This window comes from Erithacus rubecula, assembly GCF_903797595.1.
Source record: "Erithacus rubecula genome assembly, chromosome: 1".
Lineage (NCBI taxonomy): Eukaryota > Metazoa > Chordata > Aves > Passeriformes > Muscicapidae > Erithacus > Erithacus rubecula.
The window spans coordinates 47,762,698-47,781,631 of NC_136658.1; the positions used below are offsets into that span (position 1 = coordinate 47,762,698).

The 18,934-nt window shown below is 39.6% G+C and overlaps 1 protein-coding gene across 9 annotated transcripts in view; it reads right to left on the reverse strand.

Moving 5' to 3' along the window:
* MBNL2 (muscleblind like splicing regulator 2) overlaps positions 1-18,934 on the reverse strand; it is a 102,175-nt gene that overhangs the window by 9,077 nt on the left and 74,164 nt on the right. For 3 of the 9 annotated variants that reach the window (XM_079306974.1, XM_079306976.1, XM_079306975.1), the window contains exons 5-7: positions 17,578-17,841; positions 11,984-12,037; positions 11,126-11,279 (exon numbers count right to left, since the gene is read on the reverse strand). In XM_079306974.1, coding sequence (XP_079163100.1) covers positions 11,126-11,279; positions 11,984-12,037; positions 17,578-17,841 — 472 coding nt within the window. Of the gene's footprint in view, positions 1-6,378; positions 6,474-11,125; positions 11,280-11,983; positions 12,038-17,577; positions 17,842-18,934 lie in introns of all 9 variants that reach the window. The other 6 variants (XM_079306977.1, XM_079306978.1, XM_079306981.1 and 3 more) reach the window with 3 other exon arrangements.

Here is an 18,934-nt window from a genome sequence, read left to right on the forward strand (position 1 = left end):
TTTTCAAACCACTAGCATGAATTTTGCATAGGCTCTTATTTGTAATGTTCTTGTATGTTGGCACTAGGAATGTAAATAACATTTGTTTCCACTTCCCACCTTCCTTCTCTCAAAACCTTGCTTTTAAATGACAAAAAAGCCAATTTCCTACTATTGACCAGATTTTTCAATTCATTTTCTCAGCACATTGCTATCTTTCTCCCCGTTTACAAGTGCAGCAGTGCTGGGGGCAGCTCTCTGCCCTGCCAGGCAGCCTCCTGTGGCTACACAGCAACAGAGAGCAAGCCCTGTGGGGGACACCAAGGAATATTTGCAGGAGGGAGCAACTGGCACTTCTGCTTTTTGATCACCTCTAATCAGTGCCCCATGATGTTGGGGTCTGAGAAGAATCTGCTCCCCTGGGAGTGGTGCTGTCTTTGCGGCCCCTTGGCAAGGAGAGGTGCTCTGCTGCTGCACGTCCTGGCTCTGCTCCCTCCTGATGAAGCCACACATGGTGTCCCAAATCCCAAAAGTTTGGCATGTTTGTATTTTACACTATGCTGACTAGTATTTGAATTCTGGGGCAAATATTTTAATTGCCCTTTTGTTTGTGACACTTGAACATCAGTATTTTTATTTTTGCTTCATTGTATTCTAACAGATTTTGACAGAACTGAAGGCTACTGAATGATTTCATAATTAATATCTGCATAATTGCCACCTAATTCAGTGCAAACATTGATGCATAATTTAAAGCAGCTGTGCCAGATAATCACAAGCCTTAGCATGAGCCAGCCTGTTGATCTTATATTTCTTTTTAGACTCTAAGCATTTCATTTTTCTTTTGGATTTCTTCTTTACTATTTCCTTCCTCATAAAAGGTCACATAACCAGTAGAATAATGTCACTAAATAACATCTTTAAGTAGCATTCTCTATTATGCTATTTTTATACTATCAGTCTCTGCCCATTTTCATTGGTACAAAAATAAAGCCATGTACTGTTCTGAACTGATGTGATATGAGCAAGACTCACATTGTTTGGAATTGTTTGGATTTGGTAAGCATCCTCTAATAATCAGGAACTATGGAAACACTCATTGAACCTCAGGAGGCAGATGAGGAGACAGAAATGCTGGGGTGTTAACCCCCCACCACACTCACTGAGGTGACACAACCTAGTCAGGAAGCCAACAAAGCCTGGAGATTCTTTCATGTGATCACCAGCTGCAGGCTTGGGTCATGTGTTCACAGGGGTTTTAGTACCACCTGGACTAAGGGCTAAGGTCTCTTGCCTGTCACCCAGCTGCCAGTTCAGAAGTAGGTGTGAAAAATTGTCTGTAGGTCCTGTGTTGCATCTGCCAAGCTTGTGAAAATGTCTTGGGTAACCTAGACATCCAAGGTTATCTTAGGACAATCTCAAACGTCACCACAAGCATGTTTAGGCAACTGAACCAAGCCCTGTGAGACTTTTGAAGGACAAGCCAGGCTACTCTCCAGATTTCATCTGACTGGGCTGATAAACTTCACAATCTATAGTGGGTACTTAAACTTCTATCTTGCATGTAGACACCCATACTTAGACACCAACAAATAAGTGTCTTAATTTTGGGCTGAGTTCTAACCTTCTAATCCTGGTAGGACTCACCAATACATATATATATATATATATATATATGTGATTATATATATATCTATATGTGTATATGTATGTGTATATATATATATATAAAAATATAAATGAAACAGTAGTGAGGCTTTCCAATTTAGAAATTTAAAGCCCCCACAAGGAGGTGTTTGTCATTATTTCAAATTGAACTTCAGCCCAAGAAGATAGAATAACATCTCTCTCAAACCATCCTCTGTTAAACTACCTTTGGTATGCAGGGTGGAAGAAATAACATTTTTCTATATCTCCATTAACATGAAATCCTCACCTCCAAGTAGGCTCTGTCTAATCTTTTCCCAAGTTTCTAATCCTGTATTTTCTCACTAAGCAAATAACAAAACAAGAAGAGAAACAAACTTCCAAAATAATTTTCCTTAAGATCTATGACTTTTATATCATCCTGAAATTACAGCACTGTACATTTTTAGCCTAAAAAACCAGTCAGTAAATATTGCTCTTTCCCTCTAGAACCACCTGAAAGGAGATGGTACCAAGGTGGGGACTGGTCTCTTATCCCAAGTAACAAGTGATAGGATGAGAGGAAACTGCCTCAAGTTGTACCAGGGGAGGTTTAGATTGGATATTAGGAAATATTTTGCCATTGAAAGGGTTGTCAAGCACTGGAACAGTGCCCAAAGCAGTCACCATCCCTGGAGGTATTTAAAGGATGTGTTGCTGTTGCACTTAGGGGCATGGTTTAGTGGTGAACTTGGCAATGCTGGGTTAACAGTTGACTTGATCTTAGAGGTTTTTTCCAACCTAAATGATTCTGTGATTCTACCTGAGTGAAACTCAGCAGGTAACAGTTTCCTTGCTTCCTTCTGTACTGCTAGTCCACTAGCTGAAGGAGTAACAAAAGCTTTTTCAAAGATCTCTAAAGTATATATTTACATACAAAGACTGTATTAATTTTAAACAGGATATTTTATATACCTCTGTCCACATGCATGCACTAGAGGGAGCTAGGACCAAACTCTCTGCATTTATATCCTAGTGCTGCTTCTCACCATCATTTCTTATGGTTACAAACTTTTCTCCAAGAAAATGCTGTCAGCATCCCCAAACAACTGAACTGAAAGTTATCAAGCATCTGCTGCTGAAGTGGGGTTAAGCATCTGAGGCTTCAAGCCCCATCCTGGCAGGAATGGCTGGAGAAACTGTGAAGGGCAGAAGAAGGAAAAGGGGAAGGGCTTTTACCTCTGACCAGTCATGCTCCTGGACATGCACCTCTCCAATTGCCTTTCAGTGGAAAACTGAAGTCCTCTCCCCTCCATCCCCTCTCACCACAGCCTGGCAGCTGCAGTAATTGGGGCATTGCCTTGAGTGAACTGCAACATCACCAGCTCTTGTATCATCAGAGTAAGATTTTAATCTGAGTTTGTAAAACAGGCTTTGCTAAGGCACTTTTGCTGCATCCTGTTTACATTGCATTAAAGCCAAAGCAATTCTCTTCCCCTCTGAAGTACACTGCAAGAAAATTATTTTTAAAACCTAATCTTTGTAAGTCAGGAAAAGCAAGAGGTGCCCCATTTTCCACATATTATTAACTGGTGACACCTTGCACAGATGTACACAGTACAGCCTTTAACTTTACAAAAATCTTCTCACATGCCTCGTGCCATACATTGAACACACAATGCCCAGAGCTGCTGGCCAAGCATGACTGACAGTGTGTGCCACTGCAGGTGTATTTTGAGCTCTTACTTATGTTATTTTCTGAAAGAAAGGATATTCAGAAGACATGAGACATAGTGATTTTTTTTTCAAAATAGAAGCTGACAGAACATATGAAATAATTTACTGGACCCAACGGAGTTATTATGTTTTATTAGCCATCAGCTGAGACTCCATAACTTTTGGGATGTTGACTTTTCCCTTCTACTTGTGCTTCAAAGACACTGGGATCATCACACTCAAGCCCAGGAAGACCAGCAATCTTTCCCCAGGTCAGAATACTAAATCAAATGATAATAAGATAAATTATTAAGCCCTGCTACAACTTTCTTTTCATGCCTGGAAGGCGAAGTCATGGGAGCTGAAATGGGACAAACTGAAGGCTGCAGGTTGCAAAAAAAAAAAGTATGGTAGAGACACTGGAAAGAGGAAACTGTACCTCACAGACATGTAAAGCAGTGTGGCACAGACTAGAAAAGGAAATTTTATCTCGTTGGGAATAAAAAAGTCCTTTTCAGACATACTCAGGAGAGTTTAAACCCATACAAGAGGACACAAAGAATGCTATGACCATGAACAAACTCATGCTAATTACCAAGTTAATAACCTGCTCCTGCTATGTTTCTTGTGCTAAAGAAATACTGAGAATTTGAGCCACAGAGGTACCCTGGGGCTTTCCTAGCATTGTAGTTTTGTCTCCAATCTTAGGATGTTGTAAATAAACAGATAACTTGGATCTTTGTCTCTTATAAAGAAGAAAGAACTACTATTGCTTTCCCTACTTTGAAATACATGGGTTTTTTACAGTAGCTTTAAAGATTTACAATGACTAAAACAGAGACAGGAGTGAAAAAAAGAAGGTTGTGATGGCACATGCTAGAGAACCCAGTGGGCTCCTGAGGTGGGACTCATCTCCTCCACGTGCAGTGGTGCAGAGCTTTGGTAACACACCTACACTCATTCCACAGGCAAGGGACAGAGGCAAGACCCTCCAGGGCAATTTACCCTGCCTTCCAGAAAAGCAGATGATCTAGATGTAAACTTATAAATGGATGAAGTTAAAAAAGTGAAAACCCATCCTCCTGTTGAATCATCCATTTATTTCAACATGGAATTGTATGTATACACACACACACAAATATATGCAACTAGGTAAGTACAGACACTTTCTACAACTGTCAAATTTAAAATGCTATAATCTTCTAATGCAAACAAAATCTGCACTGGGAGAGAAGGGGTTCTGCCTGCCATCCTGATAGATGAGGAAGAGCATTAAGGCACACCTTTGTCTTCTCAATGGCACTAGTTAATTGCATGAAAGTGTTCCCATTAATTAAAAAAAAAAAAATACTGCTCACTGGTCCTTCTGTAGGTATCCATGTATTTATTCTACCTTCAGTCACATTCAACCTCTCTGGCACTCAGGAGTACTGGTTGTGGAGTTGTCCCAGCTGCATTCCTGTGCTGGGGAGGATCCCTGCCTGAATCTCTCCCCACACCTTTCCATTTTCTCTTAGCTCCTTAGCATCTTCAAGTCCCTCTGTCACCACAAAACTACACTGGATACCACCAAACAATTTTCTGCTCCAGACACTGTTCTGGAAAGGACTGTGTAATGAACCATTTGCCTGCTGCACTTTCATCCTTATCCCAGGCATTTTTTACAAGCTAGCTCTCAGAAAAGTAAGCACAAAACAACAACCCTCTTTTGATGAAAATGTTAGAAGCAAAAACATCATAATGTTGGCAAACTAAGCTTAAAGAACCAAAGAAAATGGACTGGTTTGTGTTTCTTTAAGAAAGTAGGATGTATTTCAGAGGTAGTATATTTTTCCTAAATTATTAAAAATAAACTCTTGCAGCAACTTCTATTTTTCCATGGGATACCTCAATAGTTTTGGGAATGCCAGTAAAAAAAAATAAACCTGTTAGTATACTATTACTAAGCAAAACATTTTCACTGATTTCTTTCCAAGTCCTCGGTAAGTGGAGGGGAAGGAACCAACAGGACAGTATTTCTACTGGGTCTGCAACAGCTTGTCAGCCTGTCCAGGAGCAACACAAGGAAAGATGATGGGGACATAGCCCTTTGCTTGCTTCTGGTGAGCAAATCTGCTTGTTACCTTTTCCATCTGACCTCTCAGAACCTGAGGGGAAACACATGTCAGGTGGAAGAGCCTGAGCATGGTCCCAGGGCAACAGAAAAGCCACAGTGACTCAACTGCTGTGCAAACTCCTCTCCTGGCACATCAGGGTGGGAATCATCTCAACAGAGGAGTCAAAGCTACACACTCCAGGCTGCACTAGACAGGTCTTCCCTGGGAATTAGGTCCTACAGGAGGAGGGAAAACCCAACCAAAATGAAAACTGCCATTAACATAAACTGCAGAAGAAGAGGAGAAACTATCATCCTTCCTAGCCTGCCTCAGACAATAACCCTTAGAATTCTTTCTATCAACGTTCTTCCTTAGGGAAATATAATTCCCAGGTTCAAGACAGACTTTCAAATATAAAGCAGGCAAAGTCATAAATATCTTGATTGGTGTTTTGATCACTAGCATTTACAGAAAACATTCAACTTTATTTCTGGCTGCCTTGTCCTGCTTGTGATTTTTTGACAGCTTCCACACTTACAGATTAGTTGCTTCCACACCTCACGGAGAAGGCTACATTAACACACCTGAATGTCTGAAATCTGTGATGATCTTCCTTTTGAACTTAGGAGTTAATAATAGACTTTTGTAAGTAGTCCAGTACTACGGTGATTCTAACTCCAGCTGGGTTAATTACACAATCATTAGGTACAAACATCGCAACACAAAACACAGCTACATCATTATTTGCAACAAATGTTAACTCTAAATAAGTGCAACCTGTCCCACAAACACTTGCTATAAACGACTTTAAAATAAAAGTAAAATTTGATGGGGTAAACACAGAAATAAAAAAAAAAAATTCTCGGCGAGAATTTTTTTTGTTAAAAAAAATTAAAATAAAAATCTCAGCACTCATTTAGAGTTCAGGATCTTGTGAAAGAAAGCTTTAAAAGGAGCAAACCTGATTTGCTGTGGCTGTTGCGGCGAAGGGAACACTTGTTGCAGGAGTTGTTGCTGCAGAGACAGTGGCGGCCGTAGCGTTGTGCATCATGGGTACTTTCAGGAGGGGAACCATGGAAGCAATGAACAGGAGGGTGCAGCATTATGGTAAGAGAAGTGGTATTTTTGGCATGGTGAATATCAAGAGCGGCAAGCCATCGTCATGGGTTAAACCGGCAGATGGCATGCAATCACAGTGCAAAGCGAGAAAGCGTGGCGGAGAAATAAAAAAAAAGGGAAAATAGCTTATTACAAGTACAATTAAAGGAAGGTTGTCAACACAATCGGCGATTCCCAGAAAAAAAAGAGTAAGGAACACTGAAAATGCCAGTGCTGTCTCCAAGAAGAAGATTACTTGTGCAAATGAGGCTTTTACCAAAATAGCCTGTTACCTGCGGATTGTTACGTGCGTAATTTGTTTTCCCCCGGTATGGCTATAAAGCACTTCAAAATAAAATCCTACTAAAAAACCCCCAGTGGTTTGCACTGGGAAGAAAACTGTTAAATGTTCATCTTAATTTTTAAATGCAATTAAAACCAGATTATTTTCATGTATCTTCATTTTGAAGTAAGCTAGATACTCGCTGTCTTCCTTTATAATCCAATTTATGCATTTTTTTCCTACCAGCACTGCATAACTGTTCGACTTTATCAGAGTTAAATTACCATCTGCTTGAGGCAAAAATCAGGAGAGGGATGATAATAATTATCCTGATACACATACCACTTTGCTTGATCTAAAAATGCAAGATCGGTTTTGTGAAAGACACTGCTTTTGCTCATTTTAAGAATGAATTTTAATCAGCATCTTTGTGGGGGAATTATTAATTTGATGTTTTAAAAGCTTGATATTTTAACTGTTTACATGAGTAGGCCCAAAACCCAAAAATAAATCACTGGGATAGAGCAATAGAAGAAAGTTTACTTTTCTTTCTCAGAGGCTGTTGCATTGTATTTCCAGTTTGCATGCCCAAGATGATAATTTTAAGCTGCAAATATATTTAAAGAAGGAGTGAGATTCAGATCACGAGTTTCAACAGAACCTCTGTGGAACAAAGTGGGCATTTCTGGGAAACGCTGATAAAACTTTCTAACACACAGCAAAGGAGAAATAGGCACACCACTATGAAACTTTAAAACACTGATGAAATTTGCTGGCTTTTTCCAGTATTTTATGATTTTATAGTACCAGACAATATAAAATATAAAGAGAAATAAAACTTTGAAAACTGAAAAGCAGACTGGAATTCATGGTATTATGCTTTTGCAGTGTAGTTGTTATAGCAGGTGATATCATGTCTAAACTGCAGCTTTCATCTACAAATCTAAACAAAGTCAACCAGAAGGACAAACGAACCTTTAAGTCTAGTTAGTGGCTAAATCTCACCTAGGATTTTTGAAACAAGTGAATATACATCATATACAGTATAAAAAGAGAGATCAATAAAGAAATTTGGAACCTACCAATACTGGTAGCGGGTGTCATGCACAAAACTGACCCTGTGTGTCATGCAATGATAGGTGAAAAAAGTGGATAAAGGGAAGAAACAGGTTAGCTGTTTAGAGTTAACATTCAAAGTGAGATTCAAGCATAACCACAGAGAAGTAAGTTAGTTAAATGAAACTGTAAGGTCATTCACAGTTTTGCTTTAACACAAAAAGGTGATTGTGTTCTTATGAAACTCTTGTATATACTGTTGGGGCTTTGGCATGTTTCTGTACATATACAAGATACTTCATAAACTTTTTTACTTGTTAATGTTATCCTTTCATTGAGTGCTTTTGCAGCAACAGGGTTTTGTTTATAAAAACATCTTTGGTTAAAGATCACAGTATTTGGGACTTCTGGAACTCATTGCATAGTTCAGACAGCTCAATGTTGCGCAGATCAACATTCAGCAATTTTTTGACACGTGGCAGGAAAAGAAAGTGGAATTAAGACAATATTCTACTGTAGGGGCTTTGCCAATTTTATGTTTGATATCAATGCACCCATTCTTAACACAAAGAAAACAGTACTTTGACAAGTCCCAAGCTAAACACCTCAAAGTGGGCGACATTCCAGCAGAAGGCTCCCAGCACACCTCAGAGATGCGGTGGGATGACTGCTCACCTGCCATGCAGTTTAGCTGTGGTGCCTCACCCACCTTTAACCTTTCTGGAAAGGCCAGGTGAAAGAAAGAGATCAGCCTGTTTCCAGTACAGTGCATACAGCAAGCTGGTGAAGGCAAGCAGATAAGGAGACTAGTGCCAGGTTTGTGCATATTTGACAAGGGTCGAATATGCTTCCTGCAATCCTGCTGAGTGACTGCTGCAGCCCCGCATCGGACCTGCGTGACTATGAATGACCTTACCCAAGAACAGTCCCCAGAGAATACACAAACTTCCTCCTCCAGAGGCTATAGAAACACTAACAAACAGCAATGGGAAGAGAGAAAAGATCTGCTGTTTTTAAGATCGTTCACCAAACAATAAGGAGAAGGTGACAAAGCAATCAAACTGATGTAAAACAAACAAAGTGCAGAACTTCAGAGGTAAGCCATGCTAAGTCAAGCCCCACACTTTTTATTAGGGGAGCCAGTGGTTAATAAAGCAGAGAAGTTATATAAAACAATTAAGTTTTATATATATTCCAGCAGCAAAACTTGTCTTAAAATTTAACACACACGCACACACACACAAGGAACACATTTGAAAATTATACCAGTTTAGGAAATATCACAAAATCATTTAAAATCCAACAGATAATGTTATTCATTGCTCCTCAGACGTGGGTTGCATGACAGTCCTTACACCCACCAAACCCAATCTTCCCAGGAAATGTGGGAATATCTGATGTATCATCTTTATTGGAAAGCTCATGACACCCATACTTATAGAGGGTGTTCCCCTTTTCTGAACTCCTCCCGTACCCCACTCCTCTCTTGAGTATTCTTCCTTGGAGCTGATGGCGTTTGAAAAGAGCAGGAGGTTGATCACTTTAAGAAAAGTTTTCTACTCTGGGGCTTGGGCTCCATCTGCTATGATATACCTCTGTTTCTTTTTTTTTTTTTTCATGCACTTCTTTTGAGGCTTGAAAACACCCTGACCCTTGAGGTTTGGTTCCAAGACCCACCCTTCCTACCACCAGAAATTTTTCAGCTAAAACTAGAATTACAACAATTAGTTGGAAAGAGGGATGGACAATACAATCTACAAAAAGTGTGCATGAATTTAAGGAAGCATGAACATTCCAAAAGTCTGGAAAATATCCAAATGCTTTTTCACTGGAAAAGGTTTAAACTACTGTATTTTGCATAGTTAATTTTAAGTCCTTGTCAATTGCAAATAAGAACAGTAAGCCATGAAAGGGAGTGCCTAAGAAGGAAAAATACCTAGCGTGCTACAAATTCTCATCATTTCAGTGTAAAATAAATTAGTGGAAATTTCTGTATGTTCTGTAAGCACAGGGCAGTCTTCCATTCATGTCCAAATAGGCGGTCTCACCATTTATTTATTTTTTTTCAAACACTCCCATAAATGTCAGTGTGTTTTCTGCCACACATATTCTGGTGCACCAATGTGCTAAAAAATAAGGCTATGCTATTACTTACTATTACAAATACGGGGGCAGGCTCCAAGGTTGTTACTGAGGCCTTATAGAAAAATTCCATGAAGTCAAAGCCATCTGTGTTTGTTTTTTATCTTTAAAAACATATGGGAATGCTGATAGATTGGGAAATCATCATGTGTTGCCTTTCATTCCTTGTTTAACCGACATTATTTCTATAAACTAAAATAAAATTGCTGAAATGTCAAGCACATTTGCAAACACGTAGTTTTAAACTATTCTGAAGTTCACACTTGAACACCCTGACACTAAAACACGTAATTTGTTAATTACGAACGAAGTCGCACAATTCCTTAGGAGGGATGTCTCCTTTGGGAAGCTGGAGTGGGGGTGACTGACACAATTTGGAGGGTTGTGTTGTTACTGCTTACACGAGCACCCAGCACATCCCTTCTCTCACAGTGTTAAAGAGAAGCCCTGCTATCAGCCAGGGTGCATGTCAAGCCATCTCTGAATGCTCTGATTTTCACAGAGCTCCGAGCACTGAAATGCAAATTACATCCATTCATCTTCAGATCATCCCTATGAAGAATTATAACCTCAGCTATGAGCCACAAATGCTAGTGGAAGAGTTCTGGTGGTGCTCCAAAACCACGAAAATGCATCTGATGCCTAAAAGTTCTTTAGTGCAGTTGCAGGGAACGATGTGTCTTGCCAGTGCTTCCATGTAGGTATTGACTGGAAGTTATGGCTGGTGTTCTCTTTCTCAGGGTGCTTGTCTGGGGCTGGGGAAATCCCCACAGCTGCAAGATAGCAGCTGAGGGAGCAGGAAGATGCTGTGGCATCTCTGAAGCAAGATGTTTTCCCAGCATTTTTGTTAGCGGAAACAGACACAAGTCAAAATCCATCTAATTTACAGTATGCAGAAAGGGGCAAACTCTGGAGAATGATATAATCAAGGCTATGAATTAACAGCATGATGACATTTCTGCTTGAATTCTTGTCCTTTGCAAGAGGAATTAAAATAATGGGCAATCATCTGTGCAGACTTCAGCTCAAGTGGGGCTGGGAGCAGAATCAAACCTTCTGTTAAGTGCAACTGCCTGACACAGAGGCTACCTCAGGGACACAAAACCAGTTCAATGTGGATACAACATACCTGTTGGGATAAACGCTGCATGTTGCTGCAACTGAGCATTGGCAAGAGCCTGTTGATAGTGCAAGACACTGGGATTGAAAACGGCACTGGCACCATTGCTTTTTTCAAGTGCTTGTCTCTTTGGTAAAGGGTGAAGAACACCAGGAGGAAAGGCCTGCAAATAAGAAAGTTAGTTAAAATGGCGCCATTTTTAAGACCTTGTCTGCAACATATACATAAATACAAAAACTTATTATTTTTTAAAGCAGCTAAAGATGCCTCGCCATGCATATTAACTCAAAGCACAGCAATGTAAAATGAGTGAAATTTTGTTATTGGTAGCAAAAGCATGGTACTATTAACCTAGAACTGTAGCAGCACAACTACTGAAAAGAAACGTTTGCTTTAAAGCAACAAAAATGGCATTGCCTTTAAGTAGGTTTTCAAATATTACAGGGAGAAAAAACCACTTGTGTTTCATTGCCAAGTATTTTCTTTTCTTTTTAAATTTAAATATCATTTCCTATTATTATACAGATTAATGGATTACATTACGCATTTTCAATTACAAAAGCAGTTTTATCTCAATTTGACTTTTCATGAGAGATTTAAAAAAGATGAAACTGTGTTAGGAACCAAACTAAATCGTCTGCGGTCTATTACGTATGAGAATGAGATGGATAAATAGAGCTTCCGGTAAATTAACGAGTATGTGAAATCATTTCCGGTTGATGTTTGAAAAGTAAAGCGATACAAATTTCATTAGTTGCTTCTCTGAAGGAAAAAAATAAAATTATAATAAAATAAACAAAAAAAAAAAAAGAAAAAAAAAGAAAAAAAAAAGCTACATGCAAAGCAAAAGGTGAAAGGTCAAAGTACCAGGTCTACAGTTGCTTCGAGAGGTCGCTTCATTGCTTTGGCAGTCGACTGAGTCTTTTAATAACAGGCAGCGAGCACATGATGGCAGTGGGCCAATGGGAGTCAAGCGAATTAACATACAGGTAAACAGCAAGCAGAGGTGCGTCATGGGAACGGCATTGCATTTGTGGATAGGTGAGAAGGAAAAAAATATTCTGAATGCAATATACAACATACAAAACACTAGGCATGCACAACAACAAAAATGTCTTCTAAAGAAATGAATATTACATTTTGAATTAGTACCGAAGCAAAAATGCATCTACTATACCTTAGTTAAAAGCATATAAGAGAGTAAAATATAGATGTTTGAAATTCAGGAAAGTTGAGTCAAACAGCAGCTTGCAGAGACTATTAAGCATCATATAAACACTTCACAGAGATGCAGAAAGTTCTAAGGATACACCTATTGGAATTCCTGATAAGTTAGTTCGATCACATTTTGAAGTGAGAAAACTGATTTGGGAGGCTACAATTTCAAATACAAAGCACTAGTGAAAGTTACAATGCATTACAAATCCTATTGTCAGTTCTTACAAGGTGAATGTCTTTTAATTTGCAGAAGTGAAACATTCAGTGGTCAAAATGAGTGAGGTCCTCCTTTGCCAAGACAAAACAGAGTACGTAGTACTCCAGTTACACTAACTTATCATTAATTCCTTTTCTCCTACAGCTGGGTCAGTTTTGTAGATTTTTAAAATCTTGTAACTTACCACATTACATTGAGAGGGAAAAAGGTTTTCAGAATTGAAAACACACTTTCTAAATTTTGCTATAACCTTCAGTACTAGCTTCAGGAGCAGGGAGTAAAATATGGCTCCCAGTTCATAAGCCAACATTAACATATGAGTTATGATACTAGTCCAGTATTATCAATTTTCAAAAGAAAGTATAATAGTACATAGGCATATACATTTATGTATTCTTTCAAACTTATGGCTGATGTGACAGCATTCTCTAAAAAAATTCTCATATAAAACATTTCTTTCAAGTTTTATAGTGGAAATAAGTACAATAAACCTTTAAAAAGGATAGAAAAATTTACTTAGAAATTGAAATTTTTACTTTTGTTTTTTAAACACAGGCTGATATTTAGCTCTCTTTAGAATATGCAGATTATGTCTACCTTGAAATCAGTATGTGGAAATAGGGAACAAAAGCTAAGGGAAAGAGGACAAGGCACAAAATGCCTGCAAACACCTTGTGGTCTTAAGCTTATCAGATGGCAACAGGGTTTTCTGCAGGACAGTCCTCATTTTACTTTTTCCTTGTTCCTGTCTCTGTTGCAAGAGTCTTCTCAACACCTTCCTCATCTCTTCTTTAGCACTTTTCTAGATTACATACCCTGATCTACAGGATCTTCTCATCTCCCTGGGCCCCAGACCCAGACACAAGAAACACCCAGTCTGAAGTGGGGATCTGGACAGACTTCTGCCTAAGCAGGGCACGGTGCAGACACCACTGCAGAGAACACCACTCCACTGCCTGGGGCACAGCCTCAGAGCCACTCTGCCTCCACCACGGAGGGAAGTGAGGCAGTACAACTGAATTCAGCATTATGAGATGATGAAGCACACGAGTCCAAATCAGCATCGCTAAGAGTAAACTCTTAATTACCTTTATTATACAAACACAGATCTTATCTAATCTCTCTGTTAACTTATTATTTCTCTGTTTATCATTGTCTTTCTCCAATTTTTCTCAATTTTGTTCTTAACATCACCTCCCTACTTGAAAGCTTTCCCCTCATATTCCTCAGCAAGTTCAGTCTCAGTCTTCTCAACCCAAAGACCTGATCTGTTCCTAAACACACTCATCAACCTTGCTTCCATGTAGTCTCCCAATCTTTTTAGGATTTCAAACTGCTTATTTTTCTCTCCTACATCAGTATTTTATTTCATCCTGATAGTAAAACCTCCTTTGCCTCTTTCTGTTTCATCAGATTATCTCCTTTTCAACATGTGATCTACATAACTAACAACCAACAAATTAATAGCTACAGGAGAGGAAGAGGATACAAAAAGGAAATGAAGGTAATATTAAAAATGATCAAGCATTCAAGGCATAGTATTTGCCTGCCATACAGCACATTGGTATGCTATAATGTCTAATGAAATACAAAGAAAATCCACACAGCAGTGGCTTCCATGAATGTGCAAGGAGCTCCTGACTAAATCCAAAGGAAAGAAGGAAAGCCCACAAGAGGTGGGAGCAGGAACAGATGGCTCAGGAGGAACAGGGATACAGCCTGACCATGCAGGGATATGTTAGGAGAGTCAAAGATCACATGGAGTTGAATCTGGCAAGGGATGTGAAAGAAAAAAAACAGAAGGGCTTCTCAGCAACAAAAAGAAGACTAGGGAAAATGTGTTTCCACTGCTGAATAGGACAGGCAGCCTGGTGACACAGAACATAGAGAAGGCTGAGGTTCTGAAAATGTTTTCCATATCAGTCTTTACTGGCAAGACTGGCCTTCAAGCCAGTGGGAGACCAGTGGGAAAGTCTGAAGTGAAAAAGATTTTTCCCTTGGAGAAAGATGATCAGGTTAGGGAACATTTAAACAAGTGGTATATACACAAACCCATAGGAACTAAGAGAGTGCACCCTGGGTGCTGAGGGAGCTGGCCAAGTCACTGCAAGGTTACTCTTAATTATCTTTGAAAGATCCCTGTGACTGGGGGAATTTCCCAAAGACTGCAAGAAAGTAAATGACACTCCTATCTTCAAAAAGGGCAGGCACAGAAGTCTAAGAACTGACAGGTTGGTCAGCCTCACCTCTATCCCTGGCAAAGCAATTGAGCAAATCCTCCTGAAAATCATCTGCAAACACATGAAAGCCAAGACAATAATGGGAAGTAGTCAGCATAGATTTATGACAGGGAAATTGTGCTTAACCAGCCTGACATCCTTCTGTGATGAGACTGGAAGGGTGGTGAAGGCAGAGCAATGGATGTTGTTTTTCTTGGTTTGAGAAAGGATTTCAACACCATTTCATCCTCACAGACAGATTTCTTTATCGTGGACTAAATGGGAAACAGGGAGGTGGACTGACAATTCTCAAGTTCCAGACTCAAAGGGATGTGACCAGCAACACAGAGCCCAGCTAGAGGCCAGTCACCAGTGGTGTGAAACTTGAAGGAGTGGTTGAAACACAAGATAGATGTGCTACTGCTCAGAGGGGCTAGAAAATCTGGGGAAATGGGCACAGAGGAACTTCACTAAGTCCAACAAAGAGAAATATCAAGACCTGCACTTGGGGAGAAAAATCACAAGGCACCAGTAAATGCTGGGGGCCACAAAGGCTTGGCAGAAAATACCCTCAAGATCCTGGTGGACAAGAAGCCAGCAATGCCCCTTCATAAGCAAAGGCAGTTGATGGCATTCTGGGCTGCATTGGGAAGAGTATCACTCACAGGTGCAGGGAGGTGATTCTGCTCCTCTACTCAGCCCTGGTGAGGCCAAATATGGAGTACTCTGTCCAGGTCTGGGCACCCCAGCACAAGAAAGATACAAGTGTACTAGAAAACACTCCAATAAAGGACCTGAAAAAAATATGATCAAGGGACTGGATGCAGACTGAAGAAGATATAGGAGAATCTCATCAGTGTGTAAAAACACCTGATTTCAGGGTAAAGATGGAGCCAGCAGTGTCCAGGGACAGGAGAAGAGACAATGGAAACAAATTTATACAAAAGAAATTAAATTTAAACGTAAGATAAAAAAAAAAACCCCAAAAAACCAACAACATTTCTTTTTACTGGAAGTATGGAGCAGGTTTCCAAGTTAGGGAGTTTATATCCTTAAGAGACTTTAGTAAACCAAACAGGCACAACCTAGGCAATCTCCTCTAGCTCTCCTGCTTAAGCAAGGGAAATGGGCTGGAATATTCTGTACATATTTCTCTGCAAAATGCTACCCTAAATTATGGGTCCCTGTTGCCTTCTCCTGTGACATTAGACTGCTAACATTTCAATTCTGTGTTTCCAAAGACACTTCATCTTGATTTGAGGCTAATGCAACTCTAATTAACCCTTATTTAAAACCACAGGATATAGATCTGCAACCATTACTGAAGTGCAAAAAAATTAATCCCCTCATCTCTCTCCTTTCTTGTTTAGTATAGTGCCTAGAAATACTACATTCTCTAAATGTACAATAAATATTGCACAACAGAAGCTAATCAGAATAAAAACCCAATCTTCTCTGCTTTAATTTCCAGATGGTATTCAATTTCTGCAAGCACAGGAAACTTTAACTAAAAATCATCCAATTTGAAACAAAGGCTGTGGATACTATTAGAGAAAGAATATTAAAACTTAAGAAATATTCTTCTGTTTGGCGGTTTACTTTCTTGCATAACTTAGCCTTTGTCCCTCAAAAAAGTCTGTTTTTTTCTAATTTGTTAAATACAATAGCTTGGGGTAGTTATGCACTATACTGTATTGTGTTTCTGGTAGGCTTTTTAACCAGAGAATAACTGTATTGTTTATAACTATTGTATGCACTGCCCACAAGTCCACAAACCACATCTGCTTAATTATTCGTCCACTGCCAGCAATAAGGACAACAAATCTTTGATTTGCAGCCAGCAGTTTTGTATCTCAAGTCAGATCCTGCATGTTCAATTTATTTAACTTTATCAATACCACTGCAAATTTATCAACTTTCCTGGCAGCAACTGTAAGAGGAACCCAAACCTGGTGAAGGGGTGGGCTGTCTTGTGTGAACAGTTTTAAGTAAGAAGTCAAAATATCTGAAAATAAAAGTCCTCATTCTCTTTTCTTCTGACTTGAGCCATAATGTTTCTTTCCAAATGATTCCCATTATAGTTTACTACCTTAAAACCTCATGATTCAAGGAATTGCTGCATAATAGCAGAAGCATGAAGTGTCCAGGCATGAAATGCATCTAACCAAAGTTCAAAAAAACACAGGCAACACTTTTTAGTCATTATGGATAGTTCTTTCTCATCCTCAGGCAGGCACTAATGGTAGATTAGATGAGTGTCCTGGCTTTTCTACCCTACCAGTACAGCGAGACCAAGGTGGCTGCTGGTTGCCTCATTTCTAAGGTGGACTATGCTGAATCTCGACCCAGGTTTCTGTTCTACTACTGATCTCTGGAGCAAACGCTATTTCTTTGCTTTTCTTCCAAATTTCCACATGTATATCTGCCATCAAAGAGCTAAGACAGCATATGTGTCTCTGTTTTCCTGGGAACACTGAAGCTTATCAGTTTTGTTTCTGTTTGGAAATACTAGGGGCAAATTTGCATATAATTAAGGCAGGGAACAGAAGTGGTATAGAGTGTCATTTGCTTCACTGTCTTGAATAGAAATACAGCATTAAAACAAGGGCATAAAGAAAAGAAAGTGCTTCCTCCCATCAAGCAATAGTAAAAATTTTATAAATTCTTATCTTTTACCAAAATTAAAAAAAAAACCAAAATTTTTTTTTAAAAAGGAGGCAAAAGAGAAAAAAAAGTATAAGCAAACAGCATTAAATTAAAGCAAAATAGGCATCAAAAAAAAGGCAGCCATACATGCCAGCACTTACCATCACAGTCGCAGCTGCTGCAGCTGCCTGGGCTGCCACTGCAGCCTGGTTGGCTTGGTGTTGCGCCGCTTTGATTTTGGCCTGCAAATGTGCAGGAGGGTGAAAATACTTGCATTTCTCCCTCATGCAACGACCTTTTATGTAATCCATACACACGGTTACGGTGTTGTCGTTAGTGTCAATCATTGTGCTGTCTGCCGGGTGCGCAAAGCGGCAATCAGTCTCTCCACGAGCGCAGTTCCCCCGCTGGAACTCCCTGCACACCTAGCGCAAAACAACACGCGTTGCAGGGGCAGCCCAGAGCACAGGGAAAGGGCAAGGAGTGTCCCACGCCCCCAGAAGGCTGGCCTGCCCCCTTCTCCTGGCACTTCAAGTTTTACAGCAGCTTCAGTTCAATAAACCCTTCATCTTTTGCTGGGTGAGGGCAGTGCACTTATTTTAACCCTTATGTTCTTGGCTCCTCAGGTAGCTCACTGGTACTGTGGATAAATAAACTTAACATGCAACAGAAGCATTCCCAAATGCCTTTCCTTTTTCTTGTTTAGAAAGCAGCTGGGAAGGATACTTACTTACTCACGTTAACTGCTCCTGCAAAACTAGCTGGGAATCACAAAATATTTTGTCTCTTTCTGACTACACTTTGTATTCTTGCAGGTTGACTGGTAGGGAAGGAGTTCCTCTTGCTGAAACCCAGGGAAAATACACATCAGATTCACTGTGTTTTTTATGGAGTCTACAAACAAAATTGAGATCCCACTTAAAAATAGTTTTCAAAAATGGGCAGAATGAACACACTGATTTTCCTAAGAAGAAATGTGCTCTTGACACTGGTGCTTAAGATTTTTGGAAAGAACATTTATTTTTGCAAGAGCCATTTGGCCCCCTTGTGGTACTAAGATCACAGATTCCACTGAGTCCAGCCATGCAGTTATCCAGCAACAGCTGGGAGGCTCTGCACATAGCTGGGGGCTTGTGCCTTCAGCCTGCTGCAGGGTTGGTAATATTCCACATCTCCATTAGCAGCTCAGGGCTGAAGGGCTATACCATTCCCCTAATATTGATCCATAAAGCTACAAAATTCCCTTATTTTCAGTGCAGAAAAACCAAGACAATTATTTCTGAAATAAAAAATATGCTTGTTAGATGTTTCATCAAGGCATGCCTTTACAGGAATATATATATACCTGAAGTTGAGATGATGAACTTTACCAAAAAAAAAACCCAAAACTAAACCCAACTCATATTGACGTCTGTGTATTAAATATAAGTAAAACCACTACTTTAAAAATAACAGTATTTAATCATCACTGGCTGCAAGTGCAGAAATTGTGCCTGGTTACAAGTTTTTTATCTGCAG